Here is a 23,924-nt window from a genome sequence, read left to right as displayed (position 1 = left end):
CAACTACAAAAACTACAACTCCAAAAAACCAACAACCAGTAACTACCATGCACATGGTTCTTTTGACTTTACGGTTTCATTTAATTTGTTCTTTTAAGCTCACCTGTTCTTGGTCTACATCATCATCTCCTGTGATTATGATCCTCTTCTCGATCCTGGTCTCTGAATATCCTCCTTTCACCGTCTGCAACACACAATGGCTTTTCTTTTTATAGCCTTCAGAAGTAGAGACCACATTTAACTGTATTCAGCCAAAATAGATGAGCTGCACCTCGTCATGTTGCAAAAGCCACTTAAACATAATTATACATTAAATTGTAAGCGTTGTAAGTTCTACTTAAGCTTCTCTACCTTGGTGACATGAGTGGTTGCCGAGGTAACATTTTCAGTGACGAGGACGGGGGACCCTGACGCCTCTCTTCCAAGACTGCTTATATGCACCTAAGAAAGCAGAACAGCTGGCAGCATTAGGCAAATACTGTAAATATGGACAAATCACTACAGATTGTGAGGCAGACAGTAATTCGTTTTTGATATTTTAGGACATCAGGCACATATTCATAAATTCATGTCTTTGGTCTTTGTAAGTAGGTTTAAACCCTAGAGAGCAGGAAGGAGTGTGCTGCAGGTTGAGTTAAAATTGGAGAGGTCCTTCTGTTTGTACTCACAGGGGATACACTCTGTCTCGTAGAGTAAGAAACTTCACTTAGGCCAGTGACGCCCTGATCCTGAAACAGACAAATTCATCATGTGACTTGTAGGTAGCAATATGGCATGTTTTACAACATAATGAAACCCTTTTTAGTTCTAGTTGCATCAAATATTCTTTTGTATCTACAATATTTCTCACTAAAATATGAAATTAACCTGATCTGTGAACTCCACGATGGTCGTGGTGACCTCTGACCCGTTGGGCTGAGTTTCCGTCCTGACATCCGTCTTCCTCACTGTCGGTGTGGGCATGACGTCACTGGCCTCCCTGCTCAGTGGTGTGACGGCAGAGACGCGACTGGCTTCTCTGTGCGACTGCTCTCTGTCCACTGACGATGACACTGGCACTGACCTCTTTGGTTTTTTGGGTACTACAGGCTTACGTGAGGGGAGGAAAAAAAAACAAGTTTTAGTTTTTACATGTATGAAAGATGAGCTTGAAGGTCTGTTGCCTTTGATTTAAATTCAGTGGGAAAACAGGATTTTAAAGAGTAAATCAAATAAAAGAGCACATGGACAATGTTTGCTTAAAAGAGATATTTTACAATAGAAATAAGATTAAAGAAGAAAGAAAAGCAAAGAAGAAAATAGTATTCTTCATTACCCTTCAGTGCTACTTGACAAACAGCATTTCATCTGAAACATGTTGCCTGTCAGCATGTTTCAGTACAGCCAATTACTGTGTCTGCTCTTTTCTAGATTTCAGTGCATCAGAGGGCATCAATATATATTCAGTGTACATCTTAGGCTATAGACCTTTACGTTATACAGCTTTATGACAATTCAAATCATAAACCTGAACATAAAAACTAAACACTAGAAAAACACATTGAAATCTGTGACAAACACTTCGGGTGTGATCACACCACAATTTGTTTGTTTTTTTGTTTTCATTTAAACCGCAGTGGAAATGTTGTCACTGTTCTATTTTTGTACGTTTCATTGACGTTCACACTGCACACAACTACTGCACAGGCAAAAAGTTTGAGAGCTTGTAAACAAAACCTGCATGAACTCAATCAACAGCTCGTTTTGGTGGCCTGTCATCACACTTTGTTGGAAACTTGGGTAGCACTAAGAGGGGGATATGGTGGTGTTATAGGACGGGTGGAGGTTTGGGGAGGATAGAAATCCAGTCCTATTTCCTGTTGCCTAGGCAAAACACTTGCCTGCACTCTTTTCTTTTATTTACCTCTCATGTGCTTCTAGTTAAAAACTTGCAGCAATAAATGTGTAAAATACTTCCATGTGCATATTTTTAGGTGCCGAAAAATTGTATAGTTCTTCCTACCTGCCTGAACAAATCAAACTAAAGGAGTAGAAGTGCTCCACACACACTCGATGTGATGGTCTACCTGCACATCGGGCCGTTTCACCTCTGGTCGGACTTCTTCAGCCTGGATATGTTTGGCTGGAGGGCTGCTGCTGGCTCCTCTGGACAGAGGAGCTGACACTAATGGAGGAGGATGTTCAGAGGGGCCCTGCTGCTGGAGCAAGTCGATGCCAAAGCACAGACCCCCGTCAGGTGACAGATCCCTGTCTCCCAGCTCTGACATGCCCCTGGAGAACTCCTCCATGCCTGTGTGCAGGTCCGTGAGGACGGTGAAATCTACTTCGGCCTCCAAGCTGGACGTAGAGCTGACCGTGATGCTGGAACATTTGCGCTCGATGCCCAGGTGGGTTTCCTTCAGGTACAGGATCTCATGGTCCTGGTCGTCTTCTGAGACAGAGCCCAGACGTCTCTCCCATGGCTCCCTCTGCAGAAAATAGTAAAGAACATTTAATACAATTTATAACTTTCAGACCTTAATCAAGGAATGTGAGCTACAGAAAAAACAAATGCACTTTTGTTTCTCTACTGATCAGAATTAAAAATGTACGCCTCTTTTCCAATAATTACAGATATAAACAAAACCAGTATCAGAAAACATTAGAAATTAGATTTAGTTATTGTGTAATGTTAGAATTTTGGTGGTGGGGTTTCCCCATTGATTAGATATGAATTTACAGACTGTGCCTTTCATGAAACCAGAATAGTGAGACAATTTCCACATTTTGCATATAAATACAAGCACATATGCGCTAATGAAAACATCTTGAAGACAAATGTGTTAAATAATTAAGTGTCATTTGTTTACTTGTTTCCAAAAGAGTGGCTAAAAAGGAGGAACAACAAATAAGAGACTGGTGGAGCTGAGAGATGACTCACTGAAGCTTCGTTGAAAGGCTCCTCATGAATAGCGGGCGTGGGAGGTGTCTCCTATAGAATAAAAACAAACACCAAACAAACATTAATACAAAATGTAATAAAGCATGTGTCAATTCATAGGAATTACAACAACCGTAAACCATGATACTTATCTATACTGTAGCTAACATGTCAGTAATTGTATCAGAAAAGGAGGGAGCAGAAACAGAGGGTTAAGATGGGGTTTTTTGTCACTGCGTTGACATGTTCTATTTGAAGCACAACACATGGCTCACAAAAGCATTATTTGTCACCTTAGAGAAACCATGCTGCAGTGTTCTCTACTCACGGGTTTTAAGCTAATTGGTTTTGTACTGGGTGGAGCTCACTGCATTATTATTATTACAATGTAAACACTTAATTCATCCACCAACTCCAGGGCTTATGTTAAACTTGCACAATAAACACACATACGTGAATTTCCAGAGACTGTAAAGCTTAAGGCTACTGTCAGAAGCATGCACATAGGGTATATTTTATAGGTTGACATCATTAAAAATGACTGCATGTGCAATGGTAATGCCATGCACTGAAAGGTTAGATTCATCAAAATCCCTTGCAGGAAAAAGGCATTCATATTCGTAAATGCAGCATATGAATGCCTAAGCCCTGAAGAGGTTTGGCAGCTCTGCAGCCTGTGATTACATCTAATCACCTTTTTCATTTTCTGGTATTGCTACAGAGGTGCCAAGGCAGAACATTTGGTTCAAATGCCCTTCTTAGCCATTTACAAAAAGGATTTAAATTATGTGAAAAAGAGGTTTCAAAGAAAAATGGTGGAAAGGTCTTGTGCTCCTTGCAACAGCAGCCACCTTTATCCTGTGAAGATGTTGGAAGGAGAGACCAGGTGTTAAGAATTGAGAACTTTGCTTAAAAAGGCCTGCAGCGTTCTGAAATGGCCAAGCAGATGTCAAGCTTTTGCGTAGGGGAACAACGGAAAGCAAAAAAGCTCTCTGGGACCAATGATGCGATGCGAAGGAACGTGAACTTTTGCTTTCTCATACACAGCCACATGAGTTCTGAAGTATGCGTGTGATTTTTTGTTTTTAGATGGTAAAAACAAGATTTGCACGACATCGCCTGAAGCTCATGCAATGTTTTACTTTCCGATGATTGACAAACAGGTTAGGGGGCAGATGGTTTACCGCGAGTTTCCTCTTGGCTGTTTCTTGGCTGGACGTCCTGTAGTGGATGTGGCTGTTGTCCATGTTGCTCTGTCTGTCTCGGGACCACTGCGTTTTCAGAGGAAGAGTTCGAGGGGGAGCTGTTGGAAATTTGGAGCTAGAGAGGAGATTCTCTGAGTTGTTTTGAAACTGATCTTCATGTAGCCCGCCTCCTCTTGTCCACTGACTTTGTCCTGTCGTACTTCTGCAGTCTCTGATCTCCAGTTGTCCAAACAACTCCTTCTTAATCTGTTGATGTAGTAAAGTTTGCTGCTGATATGACATTGCGGCTTCGCTGTGGTATTTGGTGGCCCCTGTGTTTTCCTTGACAACATCTGTGGCAGATTGCAGTACAGTATTATCATCCACTCTCCTTCCTGCCTCACAGGATCCGCCTTTTGATTTTGAGACTTGATCAGACTGGCTTTCGGTTTGAGGGTTTTCAACACCTTTGTTCTCTTTATTCAAAGACTTCTTTGATCTCTGTGGCTTGAGAGGAACTTTTTTGGTGACTTCTGAGTGTGAGTTCCCTGTTTCGTTGTAATCTTTTGCTCCCATGGGGCTTGGGGCTTTTATTTTCCTAGTCTCACAATGCCTCATGTCACTCTCAGTTCTTCGTCCCTTGTCCTTTGGGAGAGAATCCACCGGAGCTTCAAAGTTCTTTGGTCTCTCTCGATGAATGTTGTGCTCATATTGACATTGCCTCATATGTCTGTTGATCATCGCACTCCTCTGTTTGTCAGGTGGAGATCCATATCCATTTTCTTGAATGGCATTCCTCTCCAATACGGAGTCATGATGGCCATTAGTTGCTACTGTATCATCCATGGGGTTCATATCCGTTAGTCCTGTTGCTGTAAAGTCTGTTTCCTGTTTCAGAGATGTTCCAGGTCTGGTTTTTAAAGAGTCCCTGGGTGTTGGACAGTTGTTTACATTTGCTTCAGTCCAAGGTGTCACAGAGAACATATCTCTACCCATAGAAGAGGACTTACTCTTTTCCATTTTAGAGTAAGTATCCAGCACTCCTTCATAAGCATCCTGCTTGTCAAGCAATTTGGCATCACCAGTCGCCTATGTTGACATAGAGTAGACAGTTGCATTAGCCTAGCTAGATACACTGCTCTTCCATTTGTGATATCATTGTTACCTCACATAATTGCTGTAAATTATTAGTGAAGAAAAACAGTGATTAACTGGGGGACCTATAACTGTGCAAACGTTGATGAATTTCAAGATGTTCTTTTCTGATTTTCTGTGTTTTGGCTTGATGGAATCAAAATTTTGACTGAGAATGGCAAGAGCAGACAGGAAGGGAAAGGGCTGACCAAAACAACATTTTTAGAAACTCGTAACATACAGGAAACTAATTGTAGTATAGCAGGTATAATAATTTGGGAATAGGATCTCATTCTTACTGGTTTCCGCTCAGGGGTTCCTCCTGGAGGAGTAGCTGACGAGAGGCGTTTCTCCCTCTGAGCCATCTTGCTGTTAGGTTGCCTCAAAGCCCTCTTCAGTTCATTGATGCTGGCCTGGTGCTTCTGTAGAACATCTTCTGGCTTATCCAAGAACTGCTGCTTACACAGTGAAAGGCACAAATTAACATACGTTAATGTCCTGGATCTGAATCTATTAGATTCTGGTTACAGTCATTTCTACAATTGAACTAGATATAGATTTAAGTTGAAAATGAACCTGGAGGTTTTTCATTTTAAAATTCTTACTCTGTTCTGATGATGGTGTGGTGCCTGCTTGTCAGTTTTCTGTTTTGTAACTGTGTGGTAGGATGAATTAAATGCTGAACCACATGGTTAGTAAATAGAGGTCTTAATGATGACCAGAAATAAATATGGACCTCATTATAGTACACTCAGATCATGAGTATTATTAACATTTTTCTTTTACCTTACAGCATTGTAGACAAAGAGAGATTTGGTTAAAAGGTCTGGAGTTTTAAAAGTATCTACATATCTATATTTAACAGTACATTTTCCAAAAGTACTTAACAAAAATTAATCTTAAACACTATGATAAATAACTATTTACAGTCTACCTTAGTGAGCACAAAGCCCCAAACCCATTGAGGTTTGTAATTGTTGAGCCTTTTATCAGTGAATAGACAACAAAAAAAAAGACTTTAACTGGGAATATTGTTCAGAAAATATGAAACTGACATGCAAAAACAATGATATTGCATTTAATTTATTTGAAAGTGGTGCACCAAACTAACCTGAATGTGAATTAACTTGAATGTTTTAACACAAACTCTGTTGCTGTTTACTGTGTTCTAACATTAAGTGACAGGTACAGTTATGAATAAGAAAACACAGCACACCTGATGAGGGTCACACACAGCACATGCCAAAAAGAGAGGACAAGCAGTACCTCCTGTTTGGGCCGACGGGTGGCCAGATCCTTGTCCAACAGATGAGGGAGCCCGAGGTGGGGCAAGTGAGATGAAGTGAAGGGTTTTGAGCAAAGCAGGAGGTTGAGGATTGGGGGGTGGAGAACAGATGCGTGCAGAGACAAAGAGGTAAAGTGCTGCAGGTGAGTCAAAAAGGCAGGCGGCCAGACGGACAGACAAACAGAAACAGTTGACACCATCGGGGCTGTTTACTACGACTGTTAAGCCATTTAATGTTCTGCCAAGAAGACAGAGAAAATCCATTTAAGTGTCAGCCAATTGATAATTAATGCACTCCTCTATTGACTGAACATAAGTGTTTGGAGAGGGGGATTATTCCCATACTTCTTCATCCAAAGATTTGGTGAGAAGGCATTACAAAACCACAAATAAGCAGACCATTTAGTGACTAATGCAATGTCAATATTTCCTGCAGTACTTAATAACACTACCAAACATACATGCACAGGAATAACATGAGATTAGATACACTGGAATAACCTTTACCATTTAAATAGAAATTAAAACGAATTTGTGCATATATACAACAAATAACAGTGTATATCTAGAAAGCTGGTTCTGCATAAGAACAGTTTAAAAAAAATTATTATAATTATATACACCAGGAGATTTGTCAACTGGTGATCCATTGATTCACTGAATCATCAACAGTGCTTAAGGGCCATCTGTTTATCCTGCTAATAACAATTAATCCCTCTAATTTCACACAGCAACACTTTTAAAGATGCATGCTCTTGAACATGTGTTGACAATAAAAAAAAAAGCTTTTCCCGCTGCAGTAATACTGTTTAAAACACTATGGATAAGAGCTAAATGCCTATGAAGAAAATCGAATATGAATTTCCACTAAAACTACTTTCCAGTGGACAGACAATTAAAATAGAAAAGAAAGAGCCTGAATAAATGTATATTAAACATTTCGGGCCCTAACTTACACCCGGCACAAGCTACTGTAATGATGTGCATTGCATAACATAATTTGAGTATCGTTATTGCTTCGCACAGACAAGTAACTACAGCAGGGGAGTAACGTTAGAAGAAAACATTAGGAGAAAAAGTGTGAGTTTGTTCATTCATTTAGTCTATAATGGAGACATGAAAGCTGATACAAATTCTTTAGTAAGGCCAATGTCTTCAGAAAAGAGAAATGGGTTAGCTACCGTAGCTAAAAGAAAAGCCCTCTAGAAATCAAAAGACCAGTTTATTCAGGTAGCATACTCTATGTAACTAAAATGTAGTGTACGCAGATATAAGTAGTGTGTCATCAGATTTGCCTGTGCAATATTCCACATTTTCATATAGCAATAAGACAATAGAAAGAGGTTTGTTCCAAAAATCAAACCTTCATTTTTCTGGGAAAAAACATGCCTGGAGGCAGACAGAATAGCATAGTGAAAGAGAGGTTTATAGGAAGCAATCTAAACGTGGATGGTGTCATTATTATACAGCCATTACACTGTGCAATCAATATCTACTTCATAATGAAAAGTTACAGCAAAAAAGTTGTCTATTTCCACTTTAAATAGCAATGTACGAGCACACCTGGCTTTTAAAGGGAATGAGAGATGACACTCGGGATTGGTTTAATTCATGTTACACCTAAAACACACCTATGATTAATTAAAGGTACAGTGTGTAAGATTTAGTAGCATCTAGCAGTGAAATTGCAGTTTGCAACCATTTGAATACCGGTCACATCACCCTCCCCTTCCAAGTGTGTAGGAGAAACTATGGTGGCTGCGAAACTCGCGAACAGCCCTATCTAGAGCCAGTGTTTGGTTTGTCCATTCTGGGCTACTGTAGAAACATGGCAGTGCAACATGGCCGACTCTGTGGAAGGGGACCCACTCCCTCTTTAGATAAAGACGGCTTATTCTAAGGTAATAAAAACAACGATTCTTATTTTCAGATGAAATGAAATGAAAACATACTTATAAATATTATATTCCATTTATGCAATAGCTCCTCCTAAATGTTACACACTGGACCTTTAAGAGCACTTTACTTTGCGCCCAGATTATACACCGTTTTAACTAGCAAAAGTGGAGTTGGACACGCCCTAAATGTACTTGTGCCATGCACTTTAGACCATGCGCTGGTTTAAATAGGGCCTTTTGTGTCTATTCATCTGAAGATCCAATCATGCAGTTTCCATGGATTATACTCAGTGGAATCCTGGAAATAATGACATGAAAAGAAATAACATTCCCTCCAGAGACAAACAAACAATCAAAAAAAGGATAAGTCGTGCTTAACAAACACAGAGTACGGGTGCATGACCTACAACAACCTAAACCACACAGACAGACACTAAGGTCCAAGGCCAAAATACCTCTGGTTTTGAGTCTACAGGCGAGCCTGCCTCCTCACCCTGACAGAGAGGTCAGACAGAAGAGAGCAGAAGTTAGCAAAGTGTGTTAACATTACAGCAGGGAGAAGAGAAGAACTGTTAGAGGCAGGATGCTGGGTTAAAAAAATAACATCTGCAAAGAGGTCAAGTTAGATTTTGGGAGGCAATTTAAGAAATGGAGAGGAGAGAGCACTAATACTGAGAAGTCTTATAAGTCTGGAGAGGGTCAGAAAACAGGGGAAATTAGGCCAAGGAGAGAAAAGCAGAATGGTGATTATAGTCTTAAATGAAAAGGAATATGAGAGAGAAGGATGAGGAGTGTTAGTCAGAAGTTCATGAGGGATCTTTCTGACTTGGGGCGAAGCAACTGCTGTCTACTTTTTAAAATGAGCCAACAGGAACTGCTTTTGTATGTTTCGTTATACTTTCCTAAAAACTATGACAGTTTTCACACTTGAAAAGCATATTTCATTTATCAGGTGAGTGTTAATGTCATTTACATTGTTGATTGACTGGCTGTGGCTCAAAAACAGCTCATCTTCTCAGTGATGACATGTAATTCATTCATTCTGTGTGGACTAAAAGTTTTAGCCACTTTTAACAGCTATAAACCAAGGCAGCAAAGGCTGCAATGAAGGCAGGTTTCTGTGAATTTGAACAGTGTCGTGTCCACTGATCTTGTACCTTGAGCTCCAAAGTCTTGGTGGGCGTTGAGATGTTGACACCCCGACTATGCTTCTGAACTTGATCTTGGTCCTGACCTTCATGCTGCTCCAGCTCCTGATCTGTGTACTCGTCCTGGTCTTGGTCCTGATAGTGGTACTGATCGTGGTCCAGGTCGAGGCTGCCCTCTTGGTCCAGATCTTCTCTGGACATGAACTGTGTGCGTTCACTGGAGCTTCGCTGGGACAACTGGTCCATACTGTCGCCTAGAGCTGAGGCTGGTGAAATGCAATCACTGGGCTGTACTTAACATGAAATCACAAGTCAAAAACTGCCTTCATTTTTGCCAAGGAATTTCAGGCACTGAAAATATGGGACTCTCAGAGATTTGGTAGGCACTCTCTTCAGGGCCATAACACAAAGTCAGTAAGCCCTGATGCTAAAATATTTATACTGTGTGAGAGGGGAGAAGTATGTTTTTTCATACATATGTTGCTATCCATCCATCAATCTATTTTATAAACCTGACAGGCTGGAGTCAAGTTATTGCCTCACAACATAAGCCAGGAAATATAAGTGAACCTCCGTGTGGACAGTGAAATAGTATGGGTTCTTACCTCCATCAATACTTCGGGGCAGCATGTACCTCTTGCTAACAGACCGATCGAACTGTGGTGCAGGCCTGTCAATCAGAGCACTGGCCTGTCTGGTCTGGGCTTGGGTCCGCCCACTGTAGCGGAACTTGGAGCCAATCACCAGGAAGCCCTTGGGAGGTGGCTCTGGCGAAACCAACCTGCACAAAGGTTCTGTTTGTGTAAATCTAGCACAAATTCTAAGATTCTGCACCTTGTTGACATCTTTTACTTAATTACACAGTTTAATATCTGATAAAGAAGAGACAAAAAGGTACCACTTTATTTTACTGGTCCCTAATTTCTTAATAATTTCCTGTTAAGTTTCCTTAAAAGAACTACAGCGTGTGATTTGGTACTAATTATAGGGAAAATAAAGACAGTTCTAAGACAGTTTTTGATTTTAGTTAGTTGTGTTGAGTTTATAAGCAGGTGTTGATTTCCAGAGGAATTTCCTTGAAACACCAGCTAAAATATTAATAGTTCGACATTTTGGGAAATGCGCTTATTTGCGTTCTTGCCAAGAGTCAGATGAGAAAAGAACAATACCACACACATCTGTACGGTAAATATGAGGCTACCACCAGTAGCCGGTTAGCTTATCTTAGCACAAAGACTGGCTCTGTCCAAAGGTAACAAAAATCCCAAACCAGCATTTCTAAAGCTTCCTCAAGTCGTCATTACCGTGAGGTTGCCGATGAAGGCTCCAAGAAGTTACTGTGCCTAGCCAAGAAATAGCCTGGCCCCGTAAAACCACAACATGTAAATTTTACACTTTGGTTTTTGTACAGGTTAAACAGATGAGATATAATGTGTTAATTTGTGAGCTTTAGATGTGCTCGGACAGAGCCAGGCTGGCTAGCTGTTTCTCCCTGTTTCTAGTCGTAGGCTAAGCTAACCATATCCTGGATGTAGCTTCATATTTACCATACATACATGGGAGTGGTATCGATCTTCTCGTCTAAGCTGACTGGAAAAACTGACATCAACTTCATTTAAACCCAAGGAAATAATCAACTTATCATTGGAAACTTTATACTACATAAGCGTTGAATTGTGTGCAAGTGTATAAACTGATTACGGTCTCTATTTACTCTATAATTATTAGCTTATAATTACCTTGTCCTCTTCAGGAACCTTCCTATGAATTTACAGTTACATATCAGTTCCTTTCAAGGAAATTATACAAAACTATGGGACTTGTAGAAAAAAAAGCATTAGCATGAAAAGTTGGGGAATCTACACATTTGTATTTTGTGTCACTTGTAGGATAGGTTGATTGTGTTAACACTTCATGCAGGGTGCAACGACTGCAGTGCAGAAGAAGTAGTGTGTCTGTGTATCTGTGAATATCAAGTCCTACCTGAAGAAGGTGTGGTGCTCAATGCAGACCTTCCACAATCGCTTTGAGGCCCGATGGTTGGGCAGCTTGAAGCCTATGGTGCTCTCAAACTGTTCATACTGAGCAGTGACGGAAAGGAGTGGAAGAGGAGGAAGGGAGGTGAAGAAAAAAAGGAGAGTGAACGGAGCGAGTGTGGGGAAAGATCGAGGGATGGTGTCAGGGTGAATTGTGTTTACTCCTGCAGCAATGGAAAAATCAATGTTGTTTTTCTGTTTACTCTTAGAAATATATTCTCGAGTCTCCCATTGCCATGTCAGGTAGATTTTCCATCTCTAACCAACCTACAAATTAGCCGTTCATGCGCTCACTCCATCAGATGTTCAGTGGTGTGAACAGAAGACGCTTTCAAATCAATAGGTTATTAGCAATATAACAGGTCTTTAAACATTAGGAGTAATCCATTCACAAGTGGAAGCCAACTTTTGCTCCAAACAAAAAATCTGTGGGGACAGTTTAGAATGAAAGGGCTTTAAAACACAATGACGACCCACCAGGCAAATTTGAAGTGACAGCTGACTTAAGAGGATAGATCTGCAGAACAAAGTATATGCATACAATGGCCTTGGTATTCACTATGAAGATGTCAATGTCAGTTTAACAGTGGATGTAAAAAAGACTGCAGATACCCTGAAGGCCAAAGAATGAAGGAAAAAACGGCAAATCGTAATAATTTTAGGAGTTGAAAACCAGAGCGAGCATAATCTGGCTCTAACATTTGCATGTAAAATCCTTGATGAAAGTGCAAATCCTCATGACTGGCTAATCATGCTTTAAAGTCACTATAGAGGAAGCGAGAAGGAGGAGAAGAATAAAAACATGACCTATCAGCCTTTATCTTTAAAAACGGTATTTTGGTGGGCTACAAATAATGTCTGAAAAAATAGTCCTCGTCAGTTGTCACATGGTTTACTGCAGATAAACCTCAGAAGCAACACTTTTATCAAACCATGAAATGACTATTTATGCTGCTTGGGACGAGTCAAGGGAGACAATGATGTAATTTTAACAACTGTGAAACCATGAAATAGAAATGTGGAGTTTGCTCTTTACCAAATTATCCTTCATTCCAATTGCCTCAGCTTTGCCAGAGTGACTGTCATGAGCTGTTATAGTGGGATTGTGCATGCAATAATTGCGCAGTGAACTCCTAAGTCAAGCAACATGCAAAAGACAAGATAATGATTTTTATTTACCTCTCCTGGGCGGATCTTGATGTAGAAGTTGCTTCTCTTATAGGAGATCTTGAGGATTTTTGGCCAAGCGAATCGGTTGATCCTTAGACGGTCTCGGTAGATGAGCAGACCGTTGGCACTCACACCGAGCATTATGTCAATTCCTTCTGAATCCTGGTGAACACAGGCATAGAGCATCAAAAACCTCAGACAAAAGTGCATTGACAGATGAAAAGTCTGGGAGCACTACAGTTTTATCTATATACCTTAGCATGATGCAGGTCCACTCCATACATTGAGAGCTTCTTGGCATTTTCTAGAAAGTTCACTTCTGCTTCTGCTGGACTCATTCCCCTACAACACAAATGTCACACGATTCATCACTTCTTTCATATGCATCTCACAAATCAAAAATATCAGCATTTCCCATTATCCATATGGCATTTAGTTTAATTAATGAAGTCATATTTTCTCTGACCTGTAGTTATGGTGCAGCTCCATCACTCTCTCCTCCAGCTCACGTGTTTGGTTGGGCGCAAAGCGGAAGTCGCTGACGTAGTCAGGGCCATGTTCCTCGGGCTCGAAGTCTCCCAGCTCCGCCTGGACAGTGTAGGAGCCCAGAAGGGCGTGGGTGACAAACGAGCAGGGCAGACGACCGGACAGGATGTCATCCCTCAGTTGCAGGCACAGGTAGTACCTAAAGAAACACAGCAGGTGGAAGCAGAAATGCTGCTGACACTGTCTTATTTTCAAGAGTTAGGTGTCATTATCAGGAAACATCTGGAAGAAGCATTGTTGGACTTGTCAGGCATAGTCCTTATTTACAAATGTTAGCATGCTAACATGCTAAACGAAGATGGTGAACATGGTAAACACTGAACCTGCTAAACATCAGCATATTAGAATTGTCATTGTGAGTGTGTTAGCACGCTGATGTTAGCATTTAGCTCAAAGCACTGTAGACGCTTAGTCTTGTTCATTTCTGTATGAACATTTTTAAAAAGATGGAATTCTTCTTACTTGGCCCTGGTCTGTTTATTTTCTCTCCAGCACAACAAAAAATGTAACAGAATACAGCTGGGTTTAGCAGTCATCCTCAAGCTTCTATAAATTGAGTTGAGTTGAGTTGGTATCCTCTGCATTAATTAGATGGATGATTTTTAGATCTTAGTCACTGATAATTCCAATGCCAATCTAATAGAATTGTGGTGGACATTCATATATTCACTCAAAAACTCAACGTGTTGTTGTATTCAGACCTACCTGGTGATGTCTTCAATGAGCACAGACGGGTCTGGAGGGTAGAACTTGACAGAAAATCCAAAGGTCCAGGAACCAACTGTGGGCAAACCATCAGCAAGGTTGTTTTGCAAAGGGCTGTTCATTAAAATGCTGTATGTGTGTGGATTTGTTGGACTGTGTGTGTGGGTGGGTGTCTGCTGCACTTACCCCGAATTTGCTTCTTAATCTCTTTGGAGGGATCCAACCAATTCTGATAAAGAAAGAAAGAGACAGCCCCCCTTTGAGAAATTCAACCTCACCAAAATCATGCATATTCACGTTTTTAAGAGCCCTTTTAAGTACAGTAACTCCTTGGTTGTTCTTCCCTTTTTAAAATCTATTCCCTATTTGAAAGCCAAATATATTCATGCTACAAGAAAATGGATGAAGGCTTTTATAAAACACTGAAAACATCAATATTGGGGCTATAAATGCCAGTTGAATCCAGCTCCCTCTGCTTAATGTCACTAAAGCTTTCATGGTGCACTCTAGACTCTGTGCACCATTTTTTAAAAAGGCCATACTGTCTAATCACATTTTAAAAAGGTTAAAGGCCATGTATGCCACTCTAAGGCTTAAGCAAGGTTAAAAGGGCAACAAGGGACTCTTTGCTTTATAACACCTGGAAAAACAGTCTGGTTAAATGGGCTGGTTGACTGAAAGGCTGGTTGATATTTGACAATATCCAACCAAAAAAGTAAATAATCTATTAAAGCAGGTATAAAGACACACTGCAAATTCATTGTCAAAATTGATCTCCTAGGTTTGGTTTAATTGCAGCTGCTCGAGCTATACATAGGTTCAGTTACAGATCTTAGAATGAATAAAAGTACATGTAATGTCCTCAAAGTAAGACATCTTAATGCGTGTGTGTGGTTTTTGTGTTTTTGTTTCTGTGTGTTTGACCTTGGAGTTGTCCGTGTCCTGGAAAGACAGGCCAAAGTAGTCCCTCTCCAGCAGGTTCAGATGGCCACACACCATGTCCAGCAGGGTCTGGCCCTTGGCAAATTTCTGTTACACACACACACACACACACACACACACACACATGCATACAAACATATAAGAACACACAGCGAGTGGGATTGACTGGAGTGACAAAGTGCAGGTTCAGGTTGTAGGAACATCGCATACTGTAAAAGACATAAATAAGAGGACAGTGTGCAATAATGCAATTCATTAAAAATGTATAAGACTGTGGGGTGTGTAATGTCCCTGGTTCGATTCCAGCCGGCAACCTTTGTTGCATGTCACACCCTTCTTTCTCTCCTCATATTTCCTGACTATAGCTACACATAAATGCAAAATGCAAAAAAATAACCTTAAAAAAGATTTATAAAACTTTGTTTGTAATGAGATTTTAAATTATTTAAAAAGATATTGTATTTATTATAGAATTCTGTGGTCGGTTAGACAATAATATATTTTCTTTATTCATATTTCATAACACAAAGGAGTCAAAAAATATCAGTGACATAAAACTCCACCCCAACTGTTGTCGGAGAGATGCTTCCAGTCCATTCTCTCCCCTGTTGAGTAGGAGGAGCTATACCCGTTATGCCTATATAAGGGGAAGAATTGCATTTCACATCAGTGGCGTTTCAACAAACCACACCCATTTTCTATCCAGCCCTTCAGGACTGAGAACAAGGCCTCTGTGGGTTGCACAGACTGCCTTGGCAAAATGCTATTTCCACACACACATGCACAGACACACACACACACACACACACACACACAAACACACAGAGAAACACACATGCCAGATTCATCTCCTAGGGAAACCTGGCTCCTATGGCGACAAAGCAACCAAGCAGCTGTTACCATGGAAACAGAAGTAATAGGTCCTTTCTGTATGTGCATGTGCCCTCTCACTTTCTTCATTTCTGGTTACTACAAGGCCACCACAAAGCTTTGTTCAGCTCTTGTAAGAAAAGCTGGCAGTATAGTTAGCATGCCTTTTAAAAATTTAAGAAAGGCTAATTAATTAACCATTATAAAGTGATCTGTCTCTCAATCAATTAAATAATAATTTATATCATGCAGCACTGAGGCTGCCACGGGCAAAGTGGTGAGAGAATAATGCTGATTAACAGGCAGAGGCTGCAGTCAGAGATTTTTTTGGGGAGCGGCGCACATATTCGATTTTCCAACAAAATGAAATTGCAACACACATCTCAGGTGGTCCCCAAAGCATGGCAACCAATTCAGGAGCTGCTGATGAGATTTCGTTGTCGCTCCAATTGGCTCCAATCATATTTCTGTAACTAGTTCTGTGGGCTGATTGCGTTAGCAGCCATTTGGTGTAATCCTAGAAATCCATTTTGCTGATCGCCTCACCCATGCAAACAAGATGAGGAAAGATGGTGTGTGTGTGTGTGTGTGTGTGTGTGTGTGAGAGAGAGAGAGAGAGAATGGGTTAATGGCTGGATGAGGAGAAAGTAAATCTATTGAACTTAGTCACTTTAATTAATGCGTAAGCAGAGGAATGGCACTGTGGAATCAAAGAGAGAAAAACTGTAAAGATGTGATGAAGTTAGCCTGAGTTGGTGTAGCTTCTATTATGCGATGTAATAGCGTGGCTTTGCTCATAGCTACAGTGCTCAATCTTTATCTAGCATCTTTTTTCTAAAATGGTCAAAACTGAAGTAGCAGAGGCCAAGATACCCTGACATTCAGTCCCTATTATGGTTGCAGCTGATTAAATGCTGGAACCTATGTTTCCTAAATGCATACCACCTTTCATTAGAACTTCTGATACATGTTCATGTCTTTCAAATCCCACAACCCCAGTTTATAAAACAGGCTTTCTGTTATGAATATGAAGCTTCAAAATCCAAGCCGAGATAAACCTGATGATATCACCAGGATTATTTTTCCAGACTTCAGAAATCTCCCTCCAGAGCCACAGCAGACTTTGTTTTTCACAGGCTTTGTAGTACTACACGTGATGAGTAAAGGGAATGTCCCTTTAACAAAACAGCAGCCTATATTAAAACCTGACATCGCCTGAATACATTTTTTTTTTGATTTCATAGTTATGCCACTTTTCAGTTGAAGTAAACAAACATTCGAGTGTTGTACTTCACACTGGACTACATTAAGCAGCATCACATTCAATGCTACCATGGGGCAAAGACATGTGAATGCAATAAACATTTAAATTATAAATACTTGAAGGTGGATGGACCAAATATCCGGTGGTTCCATTTTATTAAAAGCTTTAATGACTTGTTCACCAAGTTTGGCTCATGACCACTTTGAAAAAAAGCTTCAAAAATATATTAGATGGGTGTTATTAAAATTGGAAGAATTGATGCATAGCATACTGTAGATAAACTGATTTCATCCTTCTTTAAGTTCAAAGGAGGCCAAGCTTGATCCCAGTGTCATGAATCTTTCATTTGATTTTAACTCGTTAACCACATGATCACATGAGCCTCACATTTATGGAGCTGGTGGTTTTGTCTGGAGGAGGCACTTTGAATGTAAGAATGTTGAGCACTCTGGACTGTAGGTTTTATTATGTGCATACAGAGATGTATCCCACTTTTTACTGCAAAACGAAACTCTTTTAAAAATAAGTTACAGAAATGATTTGGTTTGGGTCAGAGATATTACAGTTTTGCATTACAATTCAGGCTACTAATGTGTAAAAGAAACACATTTCAACAGTGCCAGTACAGGATAGATTGAGTATAAATGCATGGCAGCAATTATTGTATTATTTCCATCACTGTGTGAATAAGGCACCTCTTAAAATCGCATGGCTGGTCAGCATCAGCAGATGAGCTCTTAAATATCAGTGGCACATAATGCTTTGAATTCAGGAAAAGCAGAGCCCAAACAGCCTTACTTCTCTATTAAAGTGGAAACTTACATGGTCATGTGGTTAACCAGCAAAAATGAATGAACCGTGAAAATGAACATTAGCATTTCATGGGTTGGACCTGCAGAGAAAATTCTGCTCAGCCAAAGTTTAAGTGGTTAAAATACGAGTACAATGGTCTCCTCAGGATTTTATTTAAAAAACCATTCAAGGTGGTTTGTGAAAAAGTAATAGCTAGAGTTTGTAGGCTTGAAGGCAGTGAAGTACTGTAAGCAGGTGGTGGAGTTCTTTCTTAAATAGTATGGCTTTAGGTTAAGGACTGGACAATAAAAATGCACTGAGCTCAATCAATATCTGTAATGTCGTGAGCCAAACATCAGTAGTAGGCTCAGGCTGCTTCTCCGTGTTTTTATCATCAGGGCCTGCTTGCTCCTTGGACATTATGACTGTAATTAAAGTAATGATTTTATGGCATTCATCATTGTGTCCCTGCATGTCTTTTTTCCATTGCAGACACACTCTCATGCATACTACAGTACACAGTGCAAGCAGTCCTGGTATCTACCTCTTCTCCATATTTCTCTCCACTTCCTCCCCCACTCTCTTTATCTTTTCCTCCTCCTCTTTTCTTCAGCCATTCTATTTTCTCCCCGGTCAAACATAAGAGCGCTCATCTGTCAACTGTATGGATTTCCTGTCAAATCCCAATACTTCTAGTGTCACTGCCCAGGTGACATGAAGAAATGTGCGTGCGTGTATGCATGCACGTAACCAAGACGGAGAGATGGGGAGTTGAGTTGAAGGAGAATGTGTGTGTGATGCCTCAGTCAGGACTCCTGACATTATTTCTCCTCTTGCTGGCTCTTGTAAGTAAAATGTGTGAGGTCACGTGGGAGGCAGTAAGTCATAAAAGGAATATAGTGACATGAATGAGGTCGAGCGGCCAACGAGATCATTCCCGTCACACATCGCACTCCATCGTCAGCAGCAGCCAATGGGGTTCTAGTGCTGGCTTTAATGTGATTCATGGCAGCTCTGTAAGCCCTGCCCAGGATCTCCTTCTGGTGTGGAACACCCCTTTCGACACCCCTCGCTCTTCCTCAGAAGAAATTTCAGTCAAGGAGCAGATTAATTTTCTGCAGTGTTCTATCATGATGAGCGTGGGGGCTACTGTGAAATTCAAATAAACCAAGAGCGGTGGGAATTCACCGAGCTACACCCGTCTGTTTACAAACACAAAAGGCTACAGAGTCATGATTCACGGAAGCCAGGGATTGCTCATCTGAGCGTTCCATCCCCCACAAAGTACAGCTTGTCTCACCTCCCTCTACCCATCACTCCCCCTCTCAGTGAGAATAGCAGCAGAGCTGCATTTCCTGACTCAGTAGTATGTATTACCAAGGGAGACTAAATCCCACTGAGGTGTACCTTGGTGTGGTGTGCTGAGTCAAGGGTTCTGTTCAAATGGGGGAGATGTACACCAGCTTCTTAAAATGCTGTATTTACTGTCACCCTGAATAGCAAGATATGAATTTTAAGCATGCGTGCATTTTAGCGTGGAGAAACAGCCAAACTGTGTTTCAATAGCACTGCAAATCCTTTTGAAATCATTCTTTCTAATTATGTTTCTGCATGTTTGCAGAATTGCTGATGGTAAAACAATTACCAAAGGGTTGGTATTGAAAAGGAAGCTGTGTGTTTAGCTGTGATGCAGGAAGCAGCTTATAAGAATGTGTCTTATTCTAGCAGTTTTATCCATTATTTCTTTCAGTTATGGCAACTTTGTATCCACCAAAGTAATTGCTGAGATCTGGAAACACGGTAAAAACCCTACAACGAAGTATGATGGCGCACGAAACGAGCCATCTGGCCCTGATCCAGGAGAATACGAACTCACGGATGGTTGGAAATCATCTTAGCAACCTATAAGCTGGAAAAAATTTAAGATAAAGTAACAAAACACATAACTTATTCCAACAGAGCAAGGTCCCCTCAATTTAAGTCAATCCAAACAATGTAAAAATCACTTTGTTACTTTATAGTCTCCTGATGTTTTTTTTCCCCCAGCTTATAGGTCATAAAGATTTTCTTCCATCCTGTGAGCTTGTATTTTCAACATTATAAGTTCCGGGACATAGCCATGCAGAACTGTGATACATAGTATTACGGTCCTGGATCAGGGCTATTTGTGAACAGTTTAGCCATGTTACCTAAACCATTTTATCTGGATGTAAAAGTGAAAATAGTCAAGTTACCAAAGTCCCAGAAAATTGGCAAAAAAAGCAAATTCATGAGCCAATGTCAGTAATAATCCCTCATTGATTGCACAAGAAAACTGTGTCTATGTACAACTACGGCAAGTATTGTCAGTCAAAGTGGGACCAGGAAGTCATTCTAGAAAAAAAATATAGGTAATGTTTCTATTGTTTACCTTTGTTTTCGCTCTCAAAACTTAGTCTCATCATACTTCTTTTCAGTGATGTCCCAAATAACTTGGTGAGTAAAATGTTATTATTACAGATAGAAATGATTGCAAAAATATGAAAATAAGACCTACACTGTAATAATTTTTTAAACCTATAATCATTCAATCAATTTTCTCCATCCTTGATAAAAATTGAGTAGCATACCTCAACTGCAGCCTCATAGTCTGAACCATCAAGTAGAGTGACTTTGACAGGGACAGTCTTGGGCCGCTTGGTGGTTTTCTGGGGGGATTTGGAGGCTTTACTGGGGGTCTTCTCTGAGCTATCATCTGCTTCCCCGTGGTCCTCTGGAGCCTGGGAGAGATAAAATTAAATATTTCCTCTAAGTGAGATTCAAATCACTGTACTTTGTATTTCATTCAAACATTTGAATTCTGAGTCTCAAGAGGCATTATGTACTTGTCTTGCAAAGTGATTTCAAACCAAAATCTCTGATCATGTGGGGCAATCAACAAAATGCATGATGTAGTGTGAGCTGCTGCTCTAAGATGTTAAGTTAGTTAGTTAAGTTGCTGGCACAGGCAGAGGCGGCTAGCTGCCTTGCATATCAAACAGAAAGCCGGGAGGCCCCTGAGTGATTGAGAGGCCTGAGCAAAATGATCTACAGCTGCTGTGAGTTCCACAGCGCTCCCACCTGATTGGTTCTCCTGGCGTCACCCTCCATTGTGCTCTTCAGTTCCCCAGCCAATGCCTTCTCTGTTGTCATAGAAATGGATTGCAATCCTGCAAACACACATAAGCATATTTCAGTCAACATCAAATCTTTTCCTTTTTCAAAAAACAGTGTGTAGTAGCAGCAACTGTAGTGACAGTTTGCTAACGTTAGTTACATTACTTGCTGTGTCGTTGTTCACTCTATATCATGGTATTTGTCATGGTATTGGATGAATCGCATACCCCACCTTTAAACTAACATTTTGGTGTAATGAATGGCCACAGAACAGATACCTGTTACATCCAATTTCCTTTAATGCAGCTGACAGCTGCTACAATGTGTATATTTTTTCCCCACATGCATGGCCATTGCATTGCATGCATTGTGCATGGAGCAATGGTGAGGTAGAGAGAAAGAGGGTAGCTCAGCCAGTGCTGGCTCACAGCCTCCCACAGGAGCACTCTGCATGAAGAGTGTTGGCTTCAGGACGCACTCTTCTCACACTAGCGAAGGAGATAGCATAAATTACATCAGCCAGAGAGCCCTGCGGCACTGCACAAGACAGCAGACACACAGAGATGGAGAATGAGAGAGAGAGGCAGACGACAAGGAAGGAGAGGGCACTGGGAACGTGACGACAATCTGAGGATGAGACAGGAGGAAGGAAAGAGTAGCACAGAATAAAAGGCAGAGGCTACAAGGAGAGAGACACCAGGGAAAGGAAAAGAGAGGGACTGAAGAGTGAGACATACAACAATGCTGATACAATATTCGGGTGAGCTGGAGACAGATGAGGCTTGTCATTTGAAGGTGACCACTGCTATACTTGAGCTGGACTCTTGCACAGTGCCCTTTCTCCGGGTGACATACAGTACAATAGTTGATATTCAGATTAGGTGTTACAGCTAAGAGAAAACGAATTAGCCGAGATAAAGCCCAGAGTCAATCTGTAGCTTTAATATGAAAAGTGAGCACAGGGTCACAGGTTTAACATTCCTTATACGTCAGCTGAAATTTTCCAAGATAACATGGGAGGTTTTCTGCTAAATTACAGTTTCAATACTACACTTTCTGAGAGAGACTGGATTATGATGAGATAGTAATGGTGCATAGTTTTATGTAGGTGCTTCCTTTTCCCAGTCTGGCAAAAATATAGGGTGGTAATTGCCAAATTATGAGGTTGTTCCTTTGCCTGAGTATATTGTTTATCTTAGAATATCTCCATTTTTCAGCCTCAAGAGAAAGGTTGTGCACAAGAAAAGCAAACTCTACTGCATAATGTAACAATTCTTCTTCTTAAGTAACTCCAGGAAATGTGTCAGCCTAAGGCATGTGTAATATTGTTTAAAACCTGGAGAGCTCCAACTACTTAATTAATGACTACCTATAAAGTGAAAAACGGCCAAAAAGCCATAAAGAGAACCTGCTGTTCACTTCAAAGCAAACTGTCCTCCAATAGTAAACCTCACTTTAAAATTGTTGATCTGAATATGAGAAAATGAAATGTCAGCTGCTCTAAATATGTACCTTATCACACACACTGTGAAGATGTTGGTAATATAACCTAAACCTTGAAGCTTGAATGGGAAAAAAGGCAAAAAAGCATAAAATAAGGCAAGAGGTTAATGACAAGAAGGAATTAGTGAGGAGGGGACATGGGAAGCTCTGATAAAAAGTACAAAGCTTCTAGGGAAAACTGTCATTAAGGAGGAGCAAAACAGAAGCCTAATTTGGTCTACTAACAGCCAGTGAAGAGTTTGTAAACCAGGAAAATATATGGTAGTATTTTCCCCCAAAGAAGAGGACCTAATTAACAATTTTTTCCTCAACCAGCAGTCTGAGTACATCTATGTGTTTACAATTTGGGAGGCTGCAACACAGCACGTCTTAGCTTTCATGATAGGTCAGCCTCCCTCTGCATAATGAAGCCGGATCAAAGAGGAGAGCAGTCTGGCTCTAGGAAGGCTGCAGATGTCACACTCACACCGTGCAGTGTTCCTCCACAACTTTGAAGGGCCTGCGGGTTGTTTAATTGAGCAAATTATTTAATAATACAATTGTTTACTAAATATATTCTCATTATGACTGTATATTATATGCACCAATAACATTTTGTAGTGTTTCAGATTAAAATAGTAAAAATAAAGTGAGATTTATATATTTTCCAAAAATGGATTTCCATGTGTAAATTTGTCTTGTACGACTCATGTTTATGCAATGAGACAATGTCAAACTCAGACAAGGGAAGCAACCAATTTACATGAATGTATATTTACACAGTACTCTATGAAGAATAAGAATAGCTGTGAAACAAAACTTTAACATCGCATGGAGTTTACTGATGAGTGAACCTGTTCAATCAATACGAGTATCTCATCAAAAACGTCCACCCGCTAGTTCAAAAATATCTCAAAGTCATAGTGCAGATTCACGAGTTCAAGACTAACAATAATGAAACTTTATTTATGTAGCACATTTCATTAGGGCTGGGACAGTATTTATTATTATTGTATATTGACTTTCAGTGGAACCAACGATATGATCATTTTATAAAATTCTGTTTTCCAAATGAATGATTCCAGGGAAATCATGATTACTTATAAAAGTTGTTGTTTGTGTGAAGAGTTCTGTCTGATGTAAAGCATAACAGTGACACACAGTTCATTACACTGAGCTATAGAGCCTGACCGATAATTTAGGACACATCAGTGTAGATGGTGGCAGATAAGTAACAAGAAATAGCAATACAGAAAGGCCAAAGATATATTTGAGACAGTTTAGAAACAGTAATTTAAATAACATAGTTTGCCCACCCGGGAGCACTGACACGTTTTAGCCATGCTAACAGCATAGACCAGACAGACATCATGTCATCAAGCGCCAAGTGCCAAGATATTTTGGGAGAAAGAA

At 40.4% G+C, this 23,924-nt stretch overlaps 1 protein-coding gene across 9 annotated transcripts in view; it reads right to left on the bottom strand.

Annotated features, from left to right (window-relative positions):
- Positions 1–23,924, bottom strand: part of si:dkey-178k16.1 (band 4.1-like protein 1) — a 42,713-nt gene that overhangs the window by 6,274 nt on the left and 12,515 nt on the right. Inside the window, exons 2-22 of one of the 9 annotated variants that reach the window (XM_044210780.1) lie at positions 20,994–21,082; positions 20,504–20,653; positions 14,951–15,055; positions 14,213–14,255; positions 14,027–14,102; positions 13,242–13,460; positions 13,030–13,117; positions 12,785–12,937; positions 11,553–11,650; positions 10,175–10,350; positions 9,579–9,835; positions 8,877–8,915; positions 6,505–6,534; positions 5,538–5,696; positions 4,105–5,193; positions 2,921–2,971; positions 2,067–2,468; positions 868–1,089; positions 669–728; positions 352–441; positions 104–184 (exon numbers count right to left, since the gene is read on the bottom strand). In XM_044210780.1, the coding sequence (XP_044066715.1) occupies positions 104–184; positions 352–441; positions 669–728; positions 868–1,089; positions 2,067–2,468; positions 2,921–2,971; positions 4,105–5,193; positions 5,538–5,696; positions 6,505–6,534; positions 8,877–8,915; positions 9,579–9,835; positions 10,175–10,350; positions 11,553–11,650; positions 12,785–12,937; positions 13,030–13,117; positions 13,242–13,460; positions 14,027–14,102; positions 14,213–14,255; positions 14,951–15,055; positions 20,504–20,653; positions 20,994–21,065 (3,660 nt within the window). In that variant the 5' untranslated portion in view covers positions 21,066–21,082. The remainder of the gene's footprint in view (positions 1–103; positions 185–351; positions 442–668; positions 729–867; positions 1,090–2,066; positions 2,469–2,920; positions 2,972–4,104; positions 5,194–5,537; positions 5,697–6,504; positions 6,535–8,876; positions 8,916–9,578; positions 9,836–10,174; positions 10,351–11,552; positions 11,651–12,784; positions 12,938–13,029; positions 13,118–13,241; positions 13,461–14,026; positions 14,103–14,212; positions 14,256–14,950; positions 15,056–20,503; positions 20,654–20,993; positions 21,083–23,924) is intronic. The other 8 variants (XM_044210781.1, XM_044210784.1, XM_044210782.1 and 5 more) reach the window with 8 other exon arrangements.

This window comes from Siniperca chuatsi, linkage group LG10 (genome assembly GCF_020085105.1).
Source record: "Siniperca chuatsi isolate FFG_IHB_CAS linkage group LG10, ASM2008510v1, whole genome shotgun sequence".
Classification (NCBI taxonomy): domain Eukaryota; kingdom Metazoa; phylum Chordata; class Actinopteri; order Centrarchiformes; family Sinipercidae; genus Siniperca; species Siniperca chuatsi.
Note: the sequence above shows the minus strand (reverse complement) of the source record. Positions and strands in the feature narration are given on the sequence as shown.